General features: G+C 40.7%; 1 protein-coding gene across 3 annotated transcripts; it reads right to left on the bottom strand.

The window, feature by feature from the left end:
• Positions 1-1084: 1084 nt before the first annotated feature.
• Positions 1085-23205, bottom strand: THOC1 (THO complex subunit 1). Of its 3 annotated transcripts, XM_080611048.1 has the most exons (21): positions 23073-23205; positions 22151-22224; positions 21984-22044; positions 21207-21273; positions 19990-20108; positions 18786-18834; positions 18172-18267; positions 17784-17866; positions 17205-17278; positions 16511-16619; positions 14592-14723; positions 13404-13504; positions 12115-12181; positions 11886-11936; positions 11221-11291; positions 9800-9895; positions 8850-8915; positions 5348-5431; positions 4971-5118; positions 3467-3545; positions 1085-1544 (listed from the first exon to the last, which is right to left on the bottom strand). In XM_080611048.1, the coding sequence occupies exons 1-21, from the start codon at positions 23118-23120 to the stop codon at positions 1249-1251; spliced, it is 1971 nt and encodes a 656-aa protein (XP_080467174.1). In that variant the 5' UTR covers positions 23121-23205; the 3' UTR covers positions 1085-1248. The 3 variants fall into 3 exon arrangements, with proteins under 3 accessions (XP_080467174.1, XP_080467175.1, XP_080467176.1); XM_080611049.1 differs by lacking the exon at positions 18172-18267; XM_080611050.1 differs by lacking the exon at positions 3467-3545 and having other exon boundaries at positions 1380-1544.
• Positions 23206-24498: the final 1293 nt, after the last annotated feature.

Below are 24498 nucleotides of genomic sequence, written 5' to 3'. Positions count from 1 at the left end.
CATACCACAGATTCGCCCCAACAGGTCCACATCCCTCTGAGGGCCCCAGAGCTGAACTCAGTAATCCAGGTGAGGTCTCACCACAGCTAAGTAGTTTCCAACAATGTCCCATCTATCAGCCTGTGCCGACTTCTACTTCTGTACCCAATAATCAAATTCCTAATACACTTACATCTAAAGTCGGGGGAGCAGGCACAAAGTTCTCAATGGCTCTGCAGGCAGGAACTTGTCTCCCAGCCAGTAGCTAACCACCCCAGCAATTCACAGGTATCATTTAATAACTGAAGCAATATGATAGGGGGAAAGGTTCTGGGATATGTAGTTTTCCACACACTGGGCAATTGGAGAGATTTCACTGAATGACACAAATTCTACAGGCAGCAGCCACAACCCAAGTTGTAGCTAGCTACTGCTTAACACCATAAAAACCTCTTGCTTTTTGAGGGAAAACAGATCCAGCTACAATCAACAGCTTGTACCCGTAAATAGGTAGCCATATCCCTAAAATGGAACCCATCATCACTCCACAGTGAACTGGGACAAAGAAAGTACCTTGTTTATCAGGACTCTGGGGTGTTCCTACAGAGCCAAACATATCCAGAGACTGAAGTTAGTAACTGCTAATACACACAAGCATGGAAACCCCCCCATTATCAACTGTCAAGATCCAGAAAGAACCAGTCCTTCTGAAGGAAGCAGGCTGAACGTGCACCCCTCTAAGGACACCAGTGCTTCACTGGAAGTGAACACTGTGACTTGAGTCTCCACCACAACACTGTTTTCTCAAGGTTGAATCACTCATAAGCAGGTACACTTTGATGGTCTACAGCATCCCGCCACCCCAAAGTGCTGGCTCACAGGTCCCACGCTCTGAGAAACTGCACAGACAGTGGTCACAGGGACCATCAATCACTCCATCCAGCTAGAGTGACCCAAGCTCTGCTGATGGCTGCACAGAAAGCTGCCTGACTTCCCACCCTCCCTTTCGCCCTTCCATCAGCCAAGATGAAGCTTCTTATTCCCGCAGGGGGGTGACTAACCCTTCTCTCAGAAAGTCTGCACAACTCAACACATTATTAAAAAGTTTTATCTTTTACTGACCATAAGATGCTTGTTAAAAATCTGTTACCTAGCAACAACAGGAACCATTAAACCGGAACAGTCACAACTGACGATAATGACAACCACCAGAAGTCACAAGTAACAACCCCCCCTACCCAAACAGGGTTGAGCAGCAGCTGGAATGAGTTAGCTGCCGCTCTCAGTGTCGTTGCTCAGGCTTTCCGCAAGGTCACCTAACCCAGCTTTGGTCAGTGCCAGAACCAGGTTCTCAGGGGTGGCATGGGCGCCCTCCTGGTCCTGCCAGGCGACCAGCAGCTGTTTGGCTCTCATCTTCATGTCCTCACTGTCTGACTCAATCTGCCGGATGTCAGCATCCTTCATTTCCAAGTAGGGGGCCAGGGCCTTCCACTGCTCCCCAAGCCTGTTCGCAACTGCCTCGATCTGGTCGCCTGTCATGGCTTTGTCCCGCTGCACCTCTGGACCTGGAGAAACAAAAGAGGAAGAATCAGTGAGACACAGGGAATGCCTCCAGATACTACAAATTCATCTTCCCTGATCTGCCCTGGTTTAACCCCCCTATTTACTTATCAACAAACAGATGACTTACACCTTCAGCTGTTAAAACTACTTATGGGCTCTGAGAACAGATGGATTTTTACAGCTGCATTACCTGAGTTTCAAAAGGAACATTCCTTATTGCCTGTGACAAAGAATGTATTTGGGGGTTTACGTTATCTCCCATTTGATTAAGAGAGAATTTCTAAAGCCTTATGTAGATCAGAACCACCTCCTCCAAATGAAAACCAGGATTCTGATAGGCACCCTGCAAGTTTCAATACGTAAGTCTACAGAGTGATCTTTAACATTTAATTCTCTCTCAGACTTCTTTCAGTCACTTTGCTCAGTGTTAACCCAGGTAAAAACAGTTTGCTTCCCTTTAACTGTTACTGAAGCCTCATGTTCTTGTTAGCAGCAAGACTGTGAACAGGACAGTAGTAGCTTTAATACACAGTCAGTACTTTTAAGGAATTCTCTGTCATTCTGGCATGTAGATAAAACCATGGAATACTGTGCTCTGCTGAACAGCCAAATGCTGCAGTGATCACACAGGTGGGTTTGCACATTTATAGCTCAGGCCTACAACCTATGGCTTACCACCTATGTTTACTTCACATTTTAAAAGAAGAAACCCTCAAGGCTGAATTACAGTTAAGTTAATTGCATTTAAATTAATCCCAACCTGAAGAGCCAGCTGGCATGGAGTGGAAGTTTCAGCTCTCTCCAGTGCCATTTATCTGAACTAAACTCACTGCATCAAGGAGAAGAAATGGAAGATCACAAACAACAAAACAACAAAAGTACTCTGCTCGCTTCCCTTATTTCTAAGCACAGAGGACCACAGCTTTGCCATCTTTATGGTAAGGTTTAAAGAAAGATGTAAGTTCCATGCAGCGAAGCTGTGAAATTTGTTTGCTCAGGCAGCGTTACGCTGAAGAGTTGGAAATTTCCCTGCTATTGTCAAGAAGACCGTGGAAAAGGTCAGCTGCTGGATGAAAAAGGGAGACAGAAGAGAGATTCACAGAGGCCCACAGGAGGCTTTGCCACTCACAGAAAAAAAACTTGCAGCAAAATTGCCAGTGGTGGCCAGTGTGTGGCTTCCCTGCCCTGCATATCCCACCTGCCCATGCTGGATGCAAGAGCTGGCACAGCGAGATGCAACACACAAGAGAGAATGTGCTGTGAGATGAAGGCAGGAGCGAGGATGGAAGGAGGTAGGTCCACAGGCATGGGAGACAGTGAAGGACACTTACAGGAGCACAACATACTAGGGTTACAGGCAAGAGATAAAATGGAAGGAGTGGTTTATGGAGAGGAATGAACAAGAGATGAAGTTTGTCAGGAAGGCTGCTCTTCTAACAGAGCAGCTTTTGCCTTTAAGTTATTTTAAATGAAGAGGAAATAAATATCGCAGAGTTGGAATATATCCATTACTAAAAGTTCTATAACCACCCACTCCAGTAGAGGCTGGAGAGAGGCACTTATCTGTGGCAATTAAAGGGCAGAAGGAACAAGGAAGCAGGTCGAGGAACACTCAAGGTAGGTTTTTACACAGCAATGCTGGCATTTTAGCTATATACACCTACTAACACTGTAAACACCACCATGGAGCAGAAAAGGTGGAAGAGGCTCCTAATGAAAAGGCTAATCCAACTTCAACTAGTCGGATGCTTTCAGCACTGCAGGCCATGAGACCCAGAGGTTGCTATGGGTACCCCGTGCCCTGAGAAGGCTGCGCTTTGTGATATGAATGCTGGTAAAGTCAGAAGCGCTGACTGTTAAAACACAGCTTCTACAACACACAGCAAGAGAGATACTGCAAACACAGAGAACATGCAAATCTTACTTTCATTGTTTTCCTTTAATAAAGCATCATTATCTTCCTCATCTTCATCCTCGCCTGTTTTTATTTCTTCAGAAGGAGGCTACAATGAGAGAACTAAACATCACTGGATGAATTTTGTGTTTAAAAAGAAATTTTACAGCTCTATGACTGCCTGGAATGTGTGTTAGAATGGAAAACCTGAGATGATTTCATATGAGAACTAAAGATCCCCCCCAGTCTCCTGTATCCAAACCACCAGTAACAAATGTTCTAATAAAGCTTAGTATTAACTAAAAAACCTAGTTAAAGCATCCACTGACTTCACAGGATTCTCTCCTTTTCATAACAACTACAACTAAGCATTACACACCTACCTTTATTACTTAATAAAAAAACAACTGAAGAACTTCCTATGAGACCACTACTGATATGCATATTTTTCAGAAAGTCATTGTTCTTCATTAATTTTATTCCTCCCTCAGGAATTCCTCAGTTTTCTGTACTTTCAAGCTTCTTAAAGGTGGCAAACAAACATGCAAACAGCAAACTTTTCACTCTCCGATTTAGCTGTTGAACACTGACTTCCTCTTTGCCTACGTTTCAGTCACAGGCCCGATCTACATATATTCCAGATGTTACAGCAAGAAACAGATGACAGCTGCACCATGAGGAATACTGCATCAAGTGCTACCTTAATAAACAGCTTTCCTCTCCCAGTAAAACTAAAACTGCTATTAGCATCTAGTTAACTGTGATAGCTGAACAAACAAAAAGGCTATATATTGCAATCCAACCTTTACACCTTAGTAGTTCCACATTACAAACAAGGAAGGTCTTGGATATGGAAGCATGGATTCAATGCACAAGGAACTGCTGGCTTGTGTGCTAACTCAAAGGTTTAGAAAACGCTCCCTTCCTCAGCTGTTAGTTTCTCTTATCATTGTGTGTAAGAGAGCTGAAGGACCCCTCCCTGGCATCAAATCCGCACTGCTGAACATGCAAAGAGTCAACGCTTTACGTTTACAGCTCCACAAGGTCTATTTCTCCTTAGATATTTTAGAAGTCAGGGAACTCATAGAAGAGCTCTGGTAGAGAGCCCCTCTGTAAAGCTGTGGTAACGCTCAGCGCGTGCCCTGCCCCTTTTACTGCCATCCCAGGGGCCACAGTCACCAACATGTAAGAGCACTGACGCCAGCTACACCTTCTGTGTGCGCTGCAACGTGGAACTCAAGTCATGGGGTACAAATGTATTCCTGCCTGCAAATGGGACTGCCACAGCTGGCTTTCCAGAGTACAATGCAGAGCTCAGCACTCACTCGGTTAGTCAGTGTTGCTCAGTTTGGTGTTACTGGGATCTTCACAGATTAGACCAATTTTATTTGAAAGTTTTACTTTAGCATACAAGGTTTCTTTCTCTGTAGGTTTGTTTCTCTCCCTTCCCTCCCATGTACCAAATGGACTGCAGAGAGACAAGCAGGACGTCAAATGAATTCAGCATTTATTATTGTAGGATAATATTACTTACAGGCAGCTCCTTGGCTAATTTGATTACCATGTTTTCTAGATATTCAGGTAAACTCTTGAATTGCTGGTTTGTTGGCTGGAAGAAGTGGGGACTTCTGCGTGCTAGAAGCCTCAGTGCTCTCCAGCCATAGTTAGAGTTGTTCACAGCCCTACAATAAAATACAGGCTTGGTTGGTAACAGACTGGCATCTAGAAAAGCACAGAAAAAGATCTGTGGCATTTACTAATCAATGTAATTCTGTCCAAACTTAGGCATTTTTTGTACATGACTCGAGTCCTGCACAGATATTAGTAATGCAGAGAACAGTCTGTTTTCTTTTACTGATCCATACATGAAAGAGATCAAGATGAAGTGAGACACAACAAAGATTCACGTACTTATACTTATTTTCAACCATGTTTTCGGGGTCTGCTTGTTCAATAGCTTCTTCAAAAAATTCCTCCAAAGTTGGCATATATTCCCTGGAAAAGAAAATTAAGGAGCTTAATACTCCTCACAATCTACTCTAAAGTAGCTGCTTTTGAATTCCTTCATACACATCTCAAGCTTATCCACTGAAGGAAGAAACCCCCAACCCCAAACCATTCTACTCAAATTCAACAACTGCAAATAAGCAAAGAATCTGTTTGATATGTGCTGCTATAAAATGACTGCCTGATATAGTATCTGCTATGAAATTATTTGCTGATTATAGCCACTGAAGCGTACCAGTGGTCACTAGCACTGCCTGTTGTATGTGTTTAAACCTTCTGTCATACCAAAAGGTGACACGAACATGTCGGTAGCATTTGGTGAAAAAGGACAATAGGACCCAAGACAAGAATTGTGGCAATACGGAAATGATACTTTCATAAAATCACCTGTAACAACTGACTGGCTGTGTCAGAAACATGCTGCTACTCACACAGCTCACAAGTGCTCAAGATCCCAAGGGAGTTGTTTTGTGCAATTGCACAGGACAAGTAAAACACGGCCTCATCAACCCTCACCCCCTATTTCAATTTCATCTGCTACCACGTTACCATTACTCCACAATTTCTATTATTTACCATCACTAATTTTAGAGGGGGAAAACCACGAGGCAGCTTAATGTTACACTTAATGATTCCATCTTAGTGGCTCCCCAACTTCCTCAATGGTGACCTTACACCTTCTGCTGAAGGTACTTCAGTTAACATACATTCAATACAGATCCAAAGTCTGCAGGCATCAGGAGAAATAACTGATTTATTTGAAGTGGACTGAAAAGCATGTGAACTCCTGGGCTCAGAGAAATGTTATCAATGGCACGAGGTCGAGGCCTGTCACTAGCTCAATTCTGGGACTACTACTATTTAGCACCTTCATACTGACCTACTGATGATGGGACAGAGTGCACCCTCAGCAAGTTTGCAGAGAATGTAGAACTGGGAGGAGTGGCTGACAGACCAGAGGGTTGTGCTGCCATTCAGAGGCACCTCAACAGGAATCTCATGAAGTTCAAGAAAGGGATATGACAATTTCTGCCCCTAGGGAGGAACAACCGCAGGCACCAGCACAGCTTGGGGACTGACTGTCTTCAAAGCAGCTTTCAGAAGAGGTATTGGTGGACACCACCATGAGCATGGACCAGCAATGTACCTTGTGGCAAAGAAGGCCAGCAGCGCCCTGGGTTGCATTGGCAAGAGGGTTACCAGTAGGTCAAGCAAAAGGATCCTTCCCTTCTACTCAGCACTGGCAAGATACATCTGGAGTGCTGGCTCCAGTTCTGGGCTCCCCAGCATAAGAGACACAGGTCAATGCAAAAGGCTATGCATGGAGAGGAACATCTAACATCCAAGGAGAGGGTGAGGGAGCCAGGACTGTTTACACTGGAGAAGAGAGGGCTCAGGGGCAGTAAATAGCTGATGTGGACAATTAGGAACAAAGAGTCAGGCTGGACGCTACCCAGTGGAAGTACAAGCAGCAGCTGGCACAAATCGTAATATGGGAAATTCCACTTCAGCATCAGAAAAAATCCCCCAACTTTTCTGTGAGGGTGGTCAGACACTGAGATGGGTTGCCCAGGAAGGTTGTGGATTTTCTACTCAGAGACACATTTGAAACCTGACTGGAAAAGACCCTAGGCAACTTGCTCTGGTTGACCCTGCTGTGAACAAGAGGGTGGACTAGGTGAACTCTAGAGGTCCCTTCCGACCTCAGCTCTTCTGTGATTTAAAAGACAATATTTATGGTTCATATGGGACATATTAAAGAGCTGACTGATGTTTCTGCTCTCAGAACAGCTAGTGGTTCCTTCTGAAAGGTATTCAAGCCAGTACATAAGGAACCATGACCTAAGAAAAAGTAACAGAAATAATATTCACAATGATCAGGACAGTGATTTGCTGCTTTGAAGACTGCAAGCAAGAAAATACAGATTACTCAAGAGCTGTACGTTACTGTAAGCCAAGATTATCAGTGGTGCAAAGCAAACTCATAATGATCTGTGGTTTTCCTTAAATGTTTGACAGAGCACAGCTGCTTCTACAAGTGAACCTTACAATCATTTGGGGCACGGAAAGAAGCACACTGGCCTACAAATTCACTTTAATTTTGTTGTGAAAATCTTGTTTTGCCCAGGGAAGCATTGCCTCATGCATGTTTAAGTGTAGTTTTATCATTGACTAGTGGAACCAAAGCAAGCAGCTTGATAACCCATTTAGTTTGAATCCTACTATATTATCCCACGAACAGCTATCTAAAAAGATGACAAGGAAGGAAGGATTACCCCATTTGAATGAAGGCATGAGGAACCAAAGCAAAAAGTTAGTCACTTGACCATGTTCAGTCACAAAGTCTATAACAGAGCATAGAACGAAACCCAGACCCCCATGGATCTTCTCTTTCCTGTTTACCATGGTATGCACTGTCTTGATTTATCTCCCTTTTTTTAGTTTTATTTATTTATTTACTTGAAGAAGTTGCAGCACAATGCAATCATGCACAGGGAATCAAAAGCTTGGCTTCCAGACACAACTCCACCTTTAGTCCTTGGCCTAGTAAATGCAAGTATCATGTCAGAGGCCTTCCTGCACATCCCAGCCTCACAAGAAAGGAGGGCACTTCCTCTGCACAGCTCCCAACCTCTGCAAAAGCAATTCCTCCACTCATGACGTCAGCACAGCTGGCACCCCTCCCCAGTCACCCAGCCTTTACAGCCAGTACTAGGCAAACCTCTCTTTGGGAACTGTCTCATTCCTTTTCCAAATTTTCATACTAAGTATCACGTCTGCACAAAAAAGGATTATGCTATTTATAACAAACAAAGTTACACAGCAAAGTACATTTTCAGTATTTCCTACAATTGTGCAAGCAGAAGGGATAAACAATAATTGTATTTTTCTACATCTGCACCACTACTAGATCCAGTATGCACCAAAACAATGCTTGCTAACTGATTTCCTCTCATCCAGTATTGTTCAAAGCACATGCCTCTTTGGAAAACACAGCCTAATAGCACGCTAACCTCATTACAGTCACACTTGGCAATCTTCCTTTATTATATAAGGTAATTAATTAGACAATCATGCTCTACAAAAATGGGAGTTTCCATCTGTTTTTCAGCTTATTTTACTTTATTAAGCAATGAAAATTACTGACAGCATAAACAGTAATGAAGAAAACTGGGAGGAGATTCCAAGATTAAACACTAGCGGTGAAAAACTTTAAGGAGGTTTCAAGACAAAGATTCATACAACCAACTCCTCTCCAAGACACACAGTGAAATGGCATACCATACAAGACCATCCTACATGCTTTCCTTATGCCAATTTTGTAATGATTGTAATTTCCTGTTTAAGTAGAGTACTGAAAGTTAGTATTACACATTTAGAGAATGACAGACCATTTTTTACCTACCTACTCTCTGATTTACAAGCTTCCATGTTATCAGGACATAAATTCCAAAGGCGGGTCAGTTCCTCACTGAAAAGAGAAGCATAAACACATGTCAAACTCCCATTCATCATTCTATCACTTCATGTTTCATCATTCACCACAGACAGACACATGAAACAATACTACAGAAATTTTCACCTCAGGGCCTTTACAATAAAGCATACCATACAAACCTTGTGATAATATATATTAAGAATTAGCAGAAGTGACAGAAATCTTATCTGAGGTTGCAGAGAAGGAAAATTACACATTAAATTTCTGTTAGAATCTCCTGCTGACCTGTGGTCAGCAACAGTAACAAACTCTCTTTCCAAGCCAGCTAAGGTCAGGCCATACTGTTTTGATAAATGAAATAATGTATCATTATCTTTTCCAGAAGGGACATTTTACTAAACACTCAGTAGTCTTGAAACTCAAGGTCAGAATTTCTACATCTAGGCTAGGTGAACTGTTACAATAATTAGACTAACTTCTCCAAAAGAAGGAAGTGAGAAAATACAGCACTTAGTGTGTATGGCACCTTTATTGGTGAGGGCCTATCAAGAAGACATCTTTGCCCTAGGGATAAGATATCACTGGGTGTTATTTTAAAACCCATGGCACAGGAACATTTTAAGCAAAAACATAGAGAGGATAGAAGTAATGAAACTGATCCAACAAGTGAAAACCATGGATTTTCAGTCTGTAAATTACAGACTATTTAAAAGGGATTTACAAGAGATGATTATAAGGAAAGGAAGCCTACTGCGAGTTTTAAAAGAATGATATATTCCATGGCTGTTCTTTCCTGGCAGTTCCAAAAGGAGGAAGTTTGAAAATTACTGACTAGAAAAACACACAGTGTCAAAAAACCCCAGAAAAACCCCCCAAACCAACCAACTGAAACCTGCAATGAAAAAAATCCAACATACTTCCCCATAAGGATTTTTTTATTTGGTCCTTTTCCTAAGAAGTCCTCTGGAGCTGGCCTCTTTCTCACAGGCCTCATTGGCTTAGAATCAGGAGGTCTACAGGAAAAAAAGATGCTCTTTAGCATCAAACTAATAATATTTAAAGAACAAAATCAAGCCATTTCAGATGGTACCCAGTTAAATCATAATGGAAGTATTCAGAAGGACTGAAATTCTAGTAGTGGAAGCAGGTGGGGGTGAGAGGAGACAGAAGGTAAAGTAGGGATAAGGAAAGGAATTTACCAGACACCAAAATTAGTTCACTCACAAACTGAAAGGTCTATCAGAGTCCCGATACAGAAAAAGTAGTAAATCACATTTCTGCCAGCAGCACATACTAAGAATGATCTACCCTGCTGCTGGGATCATCTGCTCTATAATTGCAAGTTCTTTTCCCCCAGGTGCACCTGATTTCATGGGATCAGAGAATGGAGATCCCAGACCACTGAAGTGAGGGTAAGACCTACCCAAGCTGAAACTCTGGCTGAGATCTAAAGAAGGAGACAGAACATTTATAAAAGTCAAATTTCATAATTTTATTTTACAACCCCTCTGCAACAGTCATTTCTCTCTTCTCAAAGCCCCCCTCCCTTTTTTGCAAACAGTTAAAATCATGAGGAGGTGGCTCCACCTGATCTCTCCACAAAAGGAAATGTGCAATGAGATCATGCCCCAGATGTTCATTACCAGGAAGAGCCTATAGTCTGTGTGCAGGCTGAAGGAGGATGAAGAGGAATGTTTGGTCACCACCTCACAATAGTCAAGTAGACATACAGAGTCAAAGTGTAAGTTCTGCCACTAGCTGGTAACTAATTACACAGTAAACCTTTCAGTGGCAAAAGCACCCAATCATAATTTCCTTTGAGGTAGGTAAGTGATCACCACCAAGTGGCAAGCCCAGTAACTAAACGGCGTAAGAGGAGAACTGTTACACAAAACTCCAGGTATGCTGCCCCACCAAAGCCATACTGCTAAAAGCTTTGCTAGCAGCAATCCAAAGCGGTACATGGGCAAGTCAGGCACCAATGTCTTAAAGCTAGGGTCTGCCTCAGTCACTCGATGCTTGGTATCAAGGGAACAAAATGTTGCCATGAGACAGTGAGGAACGCTCTCCTGAAACTTCATACGTTCATAACCACCTCTTCACTGACATAATGAAGGCTTAAGACTTTTTGGCAGAAATCTAAGAGCCTTCTGCACACACAGAAAGGACATTCAGCTAAACAAATCTTAAATTTGTGTGAATCATTAACGGTCATACACACTGTGAGTACATACTCTAAAGCTGAACCACCATTTCAAACAAACAGCATGCATTACTTCATAATTTTCATTATTATTATTATATAATAATAATCGTATTATTACTTCATAATAGTTACCTTTCTTTGACAAAGCTTGGGCAGCCCTCATTTTTCCATGAGTTCCAGTTTTCTTCAGTATTTAATATATGCTGGAGAAACATAATATTGCACATTATTAGGATCATAATAACCTTCAGAATTGAACCCAAAGTTTTTAGCAGAGCTACTAAAATGAAGGGGAAAATTTTGTTACAGTGTATTTCAGTCACTATTTTGAAAGTCATCAGTATAATCTTAAAGAGATGCTTTAGTTTATTCCAAAAAGTGTATCTTCTCTCTTCAGTAACTGTGAGAAAGGCTTTATTTCTCCTTCTCTAAACAACACAACAGATGCAACCAAACTAAAAGAAAATAGGAAAGCAAGACGACACACCTTTTAGTTTTGTTTTTAATTTCACTTGCATCTTACTCTCATGTCTTTGGGCACAACACTCCTTTCTGCAAAGGAGTTTCAATAACCACTGTCTCCTATAGGCAGCCAAGCACATATATGCACATTTCCACTTCTCCTCAGGAGAAGGAAAAGCACATTAATAAAAACATGGGAAAAATATGACTAAAATAAAAAGATGTTTTATCTTTTACTGAGATGAGACAGAACTTCTCTCAATTACTACATATGTGTCCCAAAAGCTAATTTATGCACTACATAGATTTGCTCAGACAGGCACCAAAGTACTTACTTCTACCATCTTTGAGAATCTTTCCCCATCTGGAGGATTTTCTGAAAGAAGCTACAATTGGGAGGGAGAAAAAAAGTTAACTTTTTGCATGGTATGTGTAGCAGAATACATAGAAAAAAAAAAAAAACCACAAAGAAAATCATGGCTACTGCTTCAAAGGTACTTGATACAATATTACATGCTAGATACTCCTTCCTGTAATTTTTATAGAAGTATCTACTGTACCAACCTGGTAAACTGCTTTTGTAGTATCTTCAATCCAAAGTGACTGCTCATCTGTAAGAACATAGTTTGAACTGGAATTGGGAAAAAAAAAAAAAGAATAAGAAGTGTCACTAAATCAGCTTACTTAAAAAAAAATAATTTAAGAGTTTACTGCACATCAAAATAGCACTGAGGACACATCATTTACACTACACACTTTCTGAGCGGTCTTACAGAGGTTCTGAAGAAAGTACTCTGAATGTGCTCTGGTTTGGTCCCATGGACTGACCACTTACTAGCTCGTGGAGTTAACTAGACGTGCTTGTGGAATATTCTTTCAAGTTTCAGCTTCATCCAATAGGAAGTCCATTTGCACAACTCAAGATCACATCTTGATGTTGAGACCAAAGCACAGCAAGTGTGCACAATGAAAAGATTTAAAATAAAATCCCCAAAACAACTCTTCTAACACCAGCTAAAGCTGGTTGTACTGCAGACAAACCATAGTAAAAGAAACAAACTAACTAATCTACCAGCTGTATACAGAATACATACCTGGAATATCTCAAAGCATAAAATCTATATACCACAACCTGAAGTTACTAAACAAGTCGTTTGGTGCATCTAGAATTATAATGCAATCAGTAATCAGAATTGAAAAGAACACAGAAATAAATCCAACATGGCCCACTTCACTCCCAAGCAGAGACTAGAACTTCCTTAAACATATAAAAAAACCCAACCAGAATCTAATCTTTGTTTTCCACTGGTCCAAGAAGAATCCATTTGAAACATAACTATCAACATTCCCTTTAGAGTGCTCAAAAGCAACATAACACCAACCAGCTTTTAATGAAGCACTGGATACCTTAAATAGTGATTATGAACATGATAGATGGCTATGCGGAAGACAGACTTCTTCCCTCTCATGGCTGGCACTCACCTTAACCAAGCTTTCATGGCCCCTACCTCTCTGATACCCCACTATACTCACCAATTTGTCAGAAAACTAACTCTGCAAAGATGAACAGATTGGGTTTTTGCTGGCTGAGTAAACTGCACGAATTTGCATAAGTCTAACGAGCACTAAAGCCCCAGCAAGAGAAGAGAAAGAATCACGCAGAGGAGCAGACAAAGGCAAGAATGAGACCTCCGCTTTCCTGCTGTAAAATAACTTCAGCCACATCCTGCCTCAATGCAAGGCTCTGCAGGTTTCACAAGAACCGTAGAACAAGTAGACAAACTCAAAATATTTTGAGGTATCTCCAAGTTTTTAGCTCCCCATCCCCAAAACACAAAATATTTCCATATTACCTTTTAAATTTGACCTGTCCTTTTAGATACTGGAATAGTATTAAGTACTGCAGCAAGATATGACGGCGAAAGTTACTGTCACTCAGCTGTAAATCCATCAGCTAAACAAAAACCAGAATTACATATTAAAGACACTAGACACACAAAAGCAAAAAAGTTCAACAAATATTTTCTGATAAACTCTATGGAGAGTAAATTTACAAGATGATGGCAAGTCATTACAGAAGCTCTATTTAGTATCACATGTCTTCAGGACAGCGCTTCACTTTGAACTGAACAAGAATTTGGAAAACCAGATATTCCAATATTTCAGCAAGCTGAAGGACAGCTTCCTCCCTTTTCCTATGAACTACTGCCTACAACATCAGGATTTGGCTATCACCAAAGCACTCACTTTCACCAACACACAGTGATACACTGTTTGGTTTCTAGCATGTGTGCTGCAGCATGATAGATCACACAAAGGGAACATCTGAAGATTCTTTGAAGAAGACCTTTGACTACTGGGCGTTAATTAAGCAACAGGTTCTGTATTTTCTCTCTACTTCGTTATTGCAAAATTGTAAATACACAGGTCAAAGGATTATGATGAATTTACCTACTCCTCTATCCCAGAAAAACTCATGCTGCACCACGACTCGTTTTCTGTCATCTACTAATCCATGCAACTGAAGACAACCATTTCAGGATTAAATCCAACAGAGCATTGTATTTTTAACTCAATATTAACAGAATTAACACCTCTCAAGATCTTTTTCAAAGCAATTTTAAACAAGGCCATTACGAGGCAGAAAATATAGTTAACACCTCAGCCAAGTTTTGGAAATGTAATTCTAAAAGCAATAAAACCCCAACATGTAACAATACGAATCAAATACAACAAATAGGTCAGCTTTACTGCAGAATCCTATTCCAGAAACAGGAGTTCACGAATCATCAGTTAACAGAGGCAATCCACAAAAAGAATTAAATGAAAAAGAATAGAATAAATCTATCCAAAGTGATCAAACAACTTAATGGAATATTCAGAGAAACCATGGAGTCTTCATCTGTGCAGACATTCAAAACCCAGCTGGACAGATCGCTGACGGATCAGCTCTGGCTGAGAGCTTTGAGCAGAGAATGAACTAGACACCAGTTCCTTTCAAACTCAACTAGTCTGTGATTATGAGAAAAGAAATCACATACCTTTTCACTAGTTAAGAACTTTGCAAAATACACATGTTCTCCTCCTGTTTTTAGTTCTTCCAACTTTTTTCGGGAAGCCTGAGTGTCGTCCAGTTTGTAACTTTTGAAAACAGCCAAAACTTCTTCCGAGTACTATAAAACAGTTATTTACCACATTGAAAATAATACAAAAGCTTTGTAGTTAGAGAACTACAGTAGACTTAGTGTCAACCAAGTAAAATCATTTTTAAACTTGCTACCAGCTAGTCGAAACAACCCATTTGCCACCAATACGTAGGGCTTCTCTGGCCACCACAAATGACAGTGAAAGCATTATTTATAATTTCAGAGCATCTAATCATTTGGAGTACTTAAAATATACTAAGAAAAACAATGTTATGGATTGTGAACAGTACACAACTGCCTTGCAGTATAGATGTTAGAAGGAAAAAAGGTCCACATGACAACAGTGCTATATTAAACTCAGTGTAAGTTGTTTAGAATATATACAAAAAAAGGTACAGACGTAAGAGTTAAAATTTGAAGTGCTGCTCTTAAGTTCAATTCAGAGCCCTAAAGCTACAATGAGATAAAACTTTCAGCTGAAAGAATTAACCCTGGCTTTATTCAGTTTCTCTGGACCACATCCTGGGGCTTTTCAGGGGCATTTTCAGCCCCAAAGCTGAAAATGTAGACCTCTTTAACCAGATTTATATTAGGAAGTCTGAGCAGATGTTACGTTTTACTACCAGAACGCAGAGAATGAAGATCAAAAAAAAAATCTCAGGCTTCTTATTTAGTAAATATTGAGTGGCAAATTGTGAAGAAACAGCAGCTTAGCAATAAACCATCCTCAACATTCATACAAAGCAAAACTGAAACAGCTGGCTGAAGGGACATTTTCATATATTTGCTTCATTAGGAACCTATCATCTTTAGAATGTGACTGGGATTGATATGACTATTCAAAACTAAGATTTAGGACTAGGTAGGACCACTTATCTCCCTTGGGGGGGGAGAACAACAAACCCAAACAAATTCTGCTTTTTGCAGCTAATGAATCATAAAAAAGTTACTTCTGACACGTTAAAAGTTACTTCAAGATATGAAGTCTGTTACTGAATTACATTCGTATCCTGGGCTGCATCAAAAGGAGTGTGACTAGCAGGTTGAAGGAGGTGATCCTGCGCCTCTACTCTGCTCTTGTGAGACCTCACTTGGAGTATTGCGTGCAGTTCTGGTGTCCTCAACAGAAAAAGGACATGGAACTGTTGGAACAAGTCCAGAGGAGGGCCACGAGGATGATCAGGGGACTGGAGCACCTCCCGTATGAAGATAGGCTGAGAAAGTTGGGGCTGTTCAGCCTGGAGAAGAGAAGGCTGTGTGGAGACCTCATAGTACCTTCCAGTATCTGAAGGGGACCTACACGGATGCTGGGGATGGACTGTTCATCAGGGACTGCAGTGACAGGACAAGGGGTAACGGGTTAAAACTTAAACAGGGGAAGTTTAGATTGGATATAAGGAAGAAATTCTTTACTGTAAGGGTGGTGAGGCACTGGAATGGGTTGCCCAAGGAAGTTGTGAATGCTCCATCCTTGGTGGTGTTCAAAGCCAGGTTGGATGAGGCCTTGGGTGGCATGGTTTAGTGTGAGGTGTCCCTGCCCATGGCAGGGGGCTTGGAACTAGATGATCTTAAGGTCCTTTCCAACCCTAACTATTCTATGATTCTAAGTTTTTTAGGGGATTTATTGTACCTCTTAATATATTGTTTACTGTCAAAAGCTCACTTCAGAAAACAGCAAAATGCATTTTCTCTTGCACTACTGTCAATGGCATGAGCATTTGAAGTTCTCGATCCTAATGCACTCACTCTCCTACTTGTGTAAAGGGTGATTTTTTAATTAGGCTTAATGACTGAAAGCATGAACTCAGTATTACCTTAAGGAAAGTTTTCCATGAGACCTTCTCATAGCACTGCACAGGATTTCTAAAATAATCTTGAAGTGACCAGAATTTTCTATACAGGTTATAATCTATTGGAATGGAACTGAGGGGAAAAAAAAAAATAAAATGAAAGCCATGTATTTAATTAGAATCCACTCAAGAACGTGCAGTCACAGAAAATATGATTCACTTTTGTAAGTGAAATACAGACAACAGTGAGCCCTAACAGAGAAATCTGTAATTCAGAATTTGTCCCTAAAGGAGTTTTCCATCCAGTACTGTATTTTCTTACCATTAAAGCAAAACTAGAAAAAGGGATTTTAGGAGTTTTTCACCATCTGGGTAATGAAGGGAAGCACAGCTTTTTCTCCTAAAAGCATATACAGCATGCACTCATTATATCTTACCAGAACAAGTTTTGTCAAGGTAATTGGAAAAACTGCCAAAGAGAATAGCAGTGGTTCTCAGTCTGGATATGCAACTTTTTCAAACAAACGGTCTGTATATTTCTTTCTCTTCCAGGCAACTCCACTTAAACAGATTAAGACACTGCTAGGTTGTAGCTAATTTTGAGCAGGCAGGAGACAAGTAGAATTCCAAGCACAACATTTAAGGATATTTCCCAAACAGCTCCTTACTTTCACTTTGGAAAGTTTTCTCTCAACTTTAAAAATTGCTGCAAGCTCACCAACTTGTTGGTGCTTCATCATCTCCCATTTCACCTTCTTCTACGTCCATTCCTTCTTCTCTCTCCTCCGTGTGCTAATAGGGAAAATAATGTAAGACTTATACAAATGCCACTGGTTTTTGCATACAGTTCTCACAGTCTTATTTTAAACATTCTGTTACACTTCAGATCAGAAAGCTTAAGCTGGTACTTCAAAAGATCTCTAAAATATTATTCCAGTGATACAGTAACAAATACCTGTTTTAGCACCTTACTCCTCTTTGCAATTGTAGCCTGACTTCTCTTGGAAAAAGCCGAAAGGACAGCTCTATCCTCCATACACTGTGGAGAACACTTAGCACTGGCAGTGACAGTGCTTATCCCTCACAATCAAATCACCTTTTTTTCCCATCAAAGTCTGCACAGTTTAATGTACCAGGTAACATGCCTATTTCCAGAATCAGCACCTTGGTCTAGAAGAGCAACAACCAAATAATGAACATACAGTTTTGATTATTAAGCACATGAGCATGTTTTTGTGAAAAACCAGCCTAACAGGTTTAATGCAGAATGAATGAAAAACGACACAGGAATTTTCACCTTCTGTCCTAGAGTGCTCTCATGTTCATTGGTATTGAAGACCGTGACATTTTCCAGGTTAAACTGGCTCTGCAAGTTAAGTCCTGTGAAAAACAAAGGGCCAGTGTTAGAAGCTGTGAAGTTCATATGCAATCAAATGCAAGTCTATTAATTCAGTTAGTTGTTTATGAGATGCTGATATTGTCAGAAACAGTATTTAAAACCTGTGTTTCAAATCACAACAAACGAAGGTCACTTACAATATTTAAGGTAGAGACAAAAACTAAGATACAAGTGCAAACTGACTTCCTCCAACTGGATTTGGTCTGTTACCATCGTAAACTTAGAAGATTCAGCATATTTAGGTTTTTTTAGATGTTAAGTGCAATGCAATGCAAAAAATTCTCACCTGACTTTTCTGAAAGTGGAAATAACCTAGCCAAGAACAGCTGAATTCTTCCACAGAAGACTGTGTTTTGTGACTTAGATAATCTTCTTAGGAGGTCTAAATATTACAAAAATGTAAAGAATGTTAGTGTTTATTCCTCTTCTAATTTCTCACATGCTAGAATTTAAGACTTGCTAATCATATGAACTACATAGCTAATGAAAGGAAACGAAGATTTGTAAATTTAAACACTAGTAACTTTCTCAGACTGGCCATATTTTTTTCCAAATGCATTCTACCAATTTTCCCAACACCTTCAACAGCAATAGAAAATAAGTTCAAATGAATTCTACTCAAATCAGTGTTTGGTATGGGCCTTGTCACTGCTGAGGAATAATTCTTGAATGTTCTTAAGAACCTCTACTGATGAAGAGATTTCCCCAAGGTCAGAATGACTTTCACATTAATCAACAATACTCAAGATTATCTGCTGTGTGATCTGCCTTTTAACTTCATTACTTATTGAATGCATCTGAATGTAAATCCAATTATTAAACTCCCTTCTATTTGCTAAGATAGGGAGTTCTTTAATTCCCGACCACTCCCCTGAAAAATTACCACCCTGAAAAACTCACCATTGCACATTCGTAGCAAGTAGTTTTTCCCTGCAGAGTAAAATGTATTCTGTAATAAAGTAAAGGTATTTAGCTCATTAGCAGGTCACAAAACTTTCTTGAGCAGATTTTCATTCACTCACAAGCCATGAGTATGAGTCATTCCTACTACTGCCTCTTAAATTAGAATCTTCCTTTAAATAAGAAGCAGGTTTCATGAAAAAGCAACATAAAAGAAACAGTCCCATAAATTCCAAGAAAGCATAAGCCACAACATTTAAATCCAGCTTCCGTACAGAAAAACCCCATATGACAGTGAACTGTAGAAGCAGCACCTGCTTTCTTTTCTGGAACACACTAATTTTTACTCATTGCTTTTATTATTCCATGCAAAAGTATTAGGAGTATTAATAGTACCAGTAACCTGGCAGCAGAAGAAAGAAATTGAGTTTGTGAATATATCAGGACACACAATACTAGCTGAAACAGAACACCCTGAATAAATGCCTATGGGAAGTAGTCCTGGTTAAGAAATCAGAGAAGACTGAGTGATTTTCAACCGTTACCTATAGAGTTGTATTCCTGGCACTACTGACAAAGAGCAAACCAAGGATACCAAGATCCAAGGTTTCTTATCATCTTGGAATAAAATGCTGGCAGGTTAGGACTTCTGTCTGAAACCTGGAATTCTCTCTTTAATTAACAGTGGCTGCTGCACTTCTTGTGCTGCAATTCTCCTGCTACAGCACCATGGCACAGGCCTCAAAACTGATAGCTCCTCAAGAGCAGGAATATTCTAGGGCAACATATTCACTGTTGCTATAGTCCTGTAACGGAAAGCTCATTAAGAAAGTGACCAAGAAGACTTTTCCCCCTGTCAAATTAGAGGTGGAAGAATCTCCTTCAGGTCTGAGGAAGAAGCTGAATAGTAAGTCAACAGAGAAGCTACTCATGCAAATTGTGCATTATTTCTAGTTTCTAAATGCGACAAAATCTGTATAGTGTTAAAAAAAAAAAGCAGTTGGAAATAGAACAATTATGATTTTTTTTAATTATTAATTTTCTGATCTCTGCTGCCCAGAAATTTAAGCCTTGAAACAAAATATGATCAATGCTGCCATTTTAACAGAAGCAGATACAAAGACAATTAAAATCTGTTCGTAAAAATGGTTCAGGCGGACAGAAGTTCTGGTATGACTATATCACATTTTGGAAAAATACCTACCGATTTCCACGTAGCAACATTCTTCTCCACAAAAGTGAAAATTCTGTCACACTGATCCAAGGGCAGGCAATCCAGAACATCCCCCAGAAGCACAAAAGGGGTTGATGCAGTGCAGATACCTATGAGGAACGGGGAACATTTTATTAAGTGAAGTTGAACTGAAATGCAATAAGGATGCATGGTAGCTGAGAGACATTATGTTAAAATAAAAAAGAAGAAAAAGGTTCTCCTGGGTTTCTACAAATCCTAACAGAAGAAAAAAAAAATAAAAAGCTTGGGCTAAAGTGTGAACTTCCAATAAAGCTATTTCTGTATGTACACACATGCAGATGAGCTTTACAAGAGCCTTGCATTAATATAAAACAAGTAATAAAGAATAACTGTTGGAAAAACCTCAAAGTCAGAAACAACATCACATCTTTTTGCAGACTGCAAGTGAACTCCTTCAGACTTCTAAGTCCACAGTTAGTTACACTACACACACCCAAGAAGTCTGAGCCTTTTCTTCATGTAAAGCACCACTAAAGCAGTGCACCAAGACAGTCTACCCATGGTCTGGAGTTAGGCAATGTCTGCATTCCTTATAATCACAGGTCTTGTTATTCTATAGTTCATAAAACACATAGGTAGTTGAGCTGTACTTATTAAAACAAACAAGTATTTGATGCGTAATATGAACAAATAAACAAAGGGAAGATTGCAGAAGTCTCTTCAGAAGAGGTTAGAACGTTGATTTCTGACAGAAAGGGCAGTTATACAAATGGATTCAAGTATCTAAAAACCGGTCCTGTACTGACAGATACAATCTGAGCAGAGATATCCAGGAAGAGTTATTTCTGGCTCTGCCAGCAACCGACAAGAGAAACCTACAAGTCATTTAACCTCTCTGCCTCAGTGGTCTCATCTCTAAAATGATGATGGGAGACTTCTAAGCATTTTACAGTGATGGACAAAGACAGAAAATGCTAATTATGTTTCAACTAAACCCATGCATCTTCCTCTATTAAAAAAAAACAAAACAAACGACACAGATGTTACACATACACCTGAATTTAATTAGAAGTCATTCCTCTCATGGAACAGACTTCATAACCACTACTGTAAGGGCCACATATTACCAAAGCTAACTGCTGCAGGTAACTTACAAAAATTAGGATTTTAAAATCCCCCTAATTGGTCCCTAAAACTGCCAACAAATTTGAGAGAAAGACGCTCACCTTCTGTGACTCCATTAATAGCAAGAGAAATAATTGCCAGGAGATTTTCACATGGAGCTTTGTTTATCTAAACAAACAAGACAGTGTTACACTTTGGCTATGCTGACTTAAAAGCATCTAACTAAACTAAAATCCTTGCTTCCAACTAGGCAACTTAAAACAAATACTGACATTCAACTTCCCAAAACTTCTATCTATTAAATCACACATGTCAGTTAACATTATTAGTTTTTATTGAGTGAACAACATTTCTTCACCGCTTCTGGCTGTTAAAGACCTTACAATATCTACTGTGTAGAGAGAGTCATTTACCTCTGAAAATTAGCATACCGCATTCAGCCTTCATTCAAGCAACAGTAAAAACAGTATTTGATTCTTTTCATCATTCTTTTCAGCTGACAGGCAGCTTTCTTACATGTTAGTAACAGATTACCCACTCCACCCCATCCTTAAATGTACAGCTGCAGAATAACGCATATTTATGAACTAGAATTTTAAGTAGCAGACCTTCATAAGAATTACAAAAAAACTGCTGGAAAAGGCTAAGTCAGCAGCTCTTGATATGCTGCGGTATGCGTAAAATACTGCCATTCTGTCCAACCTACCAATCTCCTTTAATCGTCTATATTATACCATAACTAGGTAACTCTTACATAATGCATGTTTTTAATACACAATAAGTCCTTATACTAAAGTAAGCTCCTATTAATACACTAACTTGCAAACAGAAATTTGAGCTTTATCAAGAAATAAGCTGTAGCAGTTTAAAGTACTTACTATTTCTTCTTCTACAATGACTCTAAAAGCTTGATCCAAGGTACACTTCTTTTCATTTTCACTGCAAATGCAAACATTCCACATCAGTTAATAACAACTATTAAGGTAAAGATTACTAAAAAGGTACCTGAATAGGCACCTTTTAAAACCAAGCAGCATTTACTTACCTCCCAGGAATCTGGTTAAATGCGTTCAATAATGGCTTGATACTTTTGACATTCAAGGCCTCTCTGGTGGATGTCTACCAATATGTAAAGAAAGCAAGCTTACAAAACCAGTAAGATCTCCTCCTTCCTCTATTTGACAGTGGACAGAAATACCAAGGAATCTATTTGCCAGACACCATATAGCAAATAAAAAGTGCCTAGGAAATTAGACATGAGCTAGTAGCATATCACACCCCAAACCTGGGCTAACAGTGTGGTGAAGCAAAACACAGATGAATACACTGTTGCAACCGACACTGCATCTGCAAACAGCCTCAACTGTGTTCCCACCCCCACCCAATTTCACCTGCCTTACAGGTAGTTTATAGGAGCCTGGGACATGACTCCTGATAACAAGTTGGTATAAAAATTACTTTATCTTGTAATGAAATCAATCTTATAGCACCAGGCGTCTGTTCCTCAAGCACTCCTGTGCAAACCTCACCCCTCTGTTCAACAAACTGGGCCACAAACGGTGGTCTCCAGAAGCCTGAGCACACATCCAGCCCCACCTGCTCTGGATACGGAAAAGCATCATTCAGCAGAGACACAAAAGAGACAAGCATAATAAGCAACGGACGTTTTGCTGCGGGAGTTAAGCCATAATTTAATTTTATTTCACGTTAATATTAGTTAACTAAAGAGCAGATCCTCCTTTTGGTGGGCTGAGCTCGGCCGGTATGAAACCCTGTCCCAAAACTTATACAGCTTTATTTCAGCTGCGCTGAAAGCTCGTTAAAGGAGACCCGGGCCTGCAGGCCCAGCACCGAGCCCGGCCGGTGCGGCGCGGCCGCTGAAGCGGAGCCCTTCACCGGCGCGCAGACGCAGTGACCCTCCCACCCGATACCAAACGAGGGTGTCGACCGGGCCCGGCCGGGCTCACCGTGAAGCGGTGCCGCGCCTCGGGCAGGCTGAAGAGCGGTGGCGACATCTCTCCGGGTCACCGATGCTCCGCGGCGCGCACCGATGACGCCATACCTCCCCCCTCCCGCCCGGCAGCTCTGCGTACATCCTGGGGACGCCCCGCCTTCCTACTCCTCCAGCGGCGTGCCCCCTAGCGGTCAGCCGGGGTCTGAGAGCATGCGCGGGACGGGGGGGTTCGGGCGGCCGTTGGGGTGTTGAGGTGAGTGGGGGGGGAATAGAGAGGAAAGAAGGAGCAGGCAGCTGGTTGTCTTTGTCAGTATGAGATTGTCTAAATGAAAGCGGCTTTAAAAGGTTAACGTGTGTGGGAGTGACAGGTGTGGTGGTTGTTTCTGGTGACCGGCACCTCGGAGCCGCGGTCTGCCACCGTCTGCAAAGCACCACTGAAGGAAGAATAATTAGGATTTTTTATATCGGTAAAATCACCTCGGCACTAACAGTTCACAGGTTGAATAATGTCCTGCAGGTACCTCCCCTGAGTCATCTTGGATGGAAGTATAATCGTTGCTTCTCTAGATTTAACTACTAGTCTGAAGTAGCCCTGCAAAAATAAATGTTTGTTGTGAAATGTGTCTTTTTGTGTGTCTCAGCTCCTTTAAAGACCCCATTCTCCAGCTAGGCCAAATAGTGGCAGTTCCCAGACTTGGTTCTTGGCAGCCATTTGAAAACTGGAAAAAGACATTGGAAATGTTGACAAATGATGCCTAGTCTTCCATTCCCATGTCCAAGCTTGCAGCCATGAGTTGGGAACCCTTGTTATGTCCAGCCATAAACTCCCCTCAAATATATTACTCATCAGATGTTTTCTGGATCTCTCAAGGGCACCACAAAACTGACTGGAGACACTGTTTTCTCTCACTGCTTCTCAATCCTGCTTTCCTTTTTGCTATCAAAGCAGAAGCATTTGAGTCACTTTCCTAGGAAAAGGAAAAACCACCCAAAACCAACCAAAACCCCCACCCCACCTTTTCTCTTACCAGTGCTGAACTTCCTTAAGCAATCAGTGTTACTAAAAGCCCTACTATGTGGCTGAGCCCACCAGCCTGTCCTGGTGATGAACGGCTCTCAAAATGTGTGACTAGTACTAAACAAACCAGCCTATGTCTGTTTAGACTGTCACCATGTTCCTGGGGGTGTGTCTGCCCTAACATCTAAATTCCTCAACACAAAGAATCTGCGTGGCAACATCAAATGCATTTATTTGACCTCTGAAAGACAAAGCTATGTACTTTGATAAATGGAGGTTTCTTCCCCTTTTATAGAGACCTGATAGTCCTAATTCACTGGGTGGGGAGCACTGCTCTGCCAAAACTCCCAATAATTTTAAATAAGGAAAGCACTGTCTCATTTATTTGGAATCTCCCCTCACCCTCAGTATATAATAGAGC

The sequence above is a fragment of the Psittacula echo genome (genome assembly GCF_963264785.1).
Source record: "Psittacula echo genome assembly, chromosome: 2".
Taxonomy (NCBI): domain Eukaryota; kingdom Metazoa; phylum Chordata; class Aves; order Psittaciformes; family Psittacidae; genus Psittacula; species Psittacula echo.
This window is presented reverse-complemented; position numbering and strand designations above follow the sequence as displayed.

Bases quoted from the DNA above. Each gene is read 5' to 3' on its own strand.
- THOC1 (XM_080611048.1), bottom strand. From the start codon at position 23,120: ATGTCGCCACCGCTCTTCAGCCTGCCCGAGGCGCGGCACCGCTTCACG. The intron at 17,867-18,171 runs GTGAGAATTTTT...TGTTTTTCACAG, and splicing joins TCCACTTTCAGAAAAGTCAG to GACTTAACTTGCAGAGCCAG. The intron at 5,432-8,849 runs GTAGGTAAAAAA...TTTCTTTTCCAG, and splicing joins GCTTGTAAATCAGAGAGTAG to GGAATATATGCCAACTTTGG.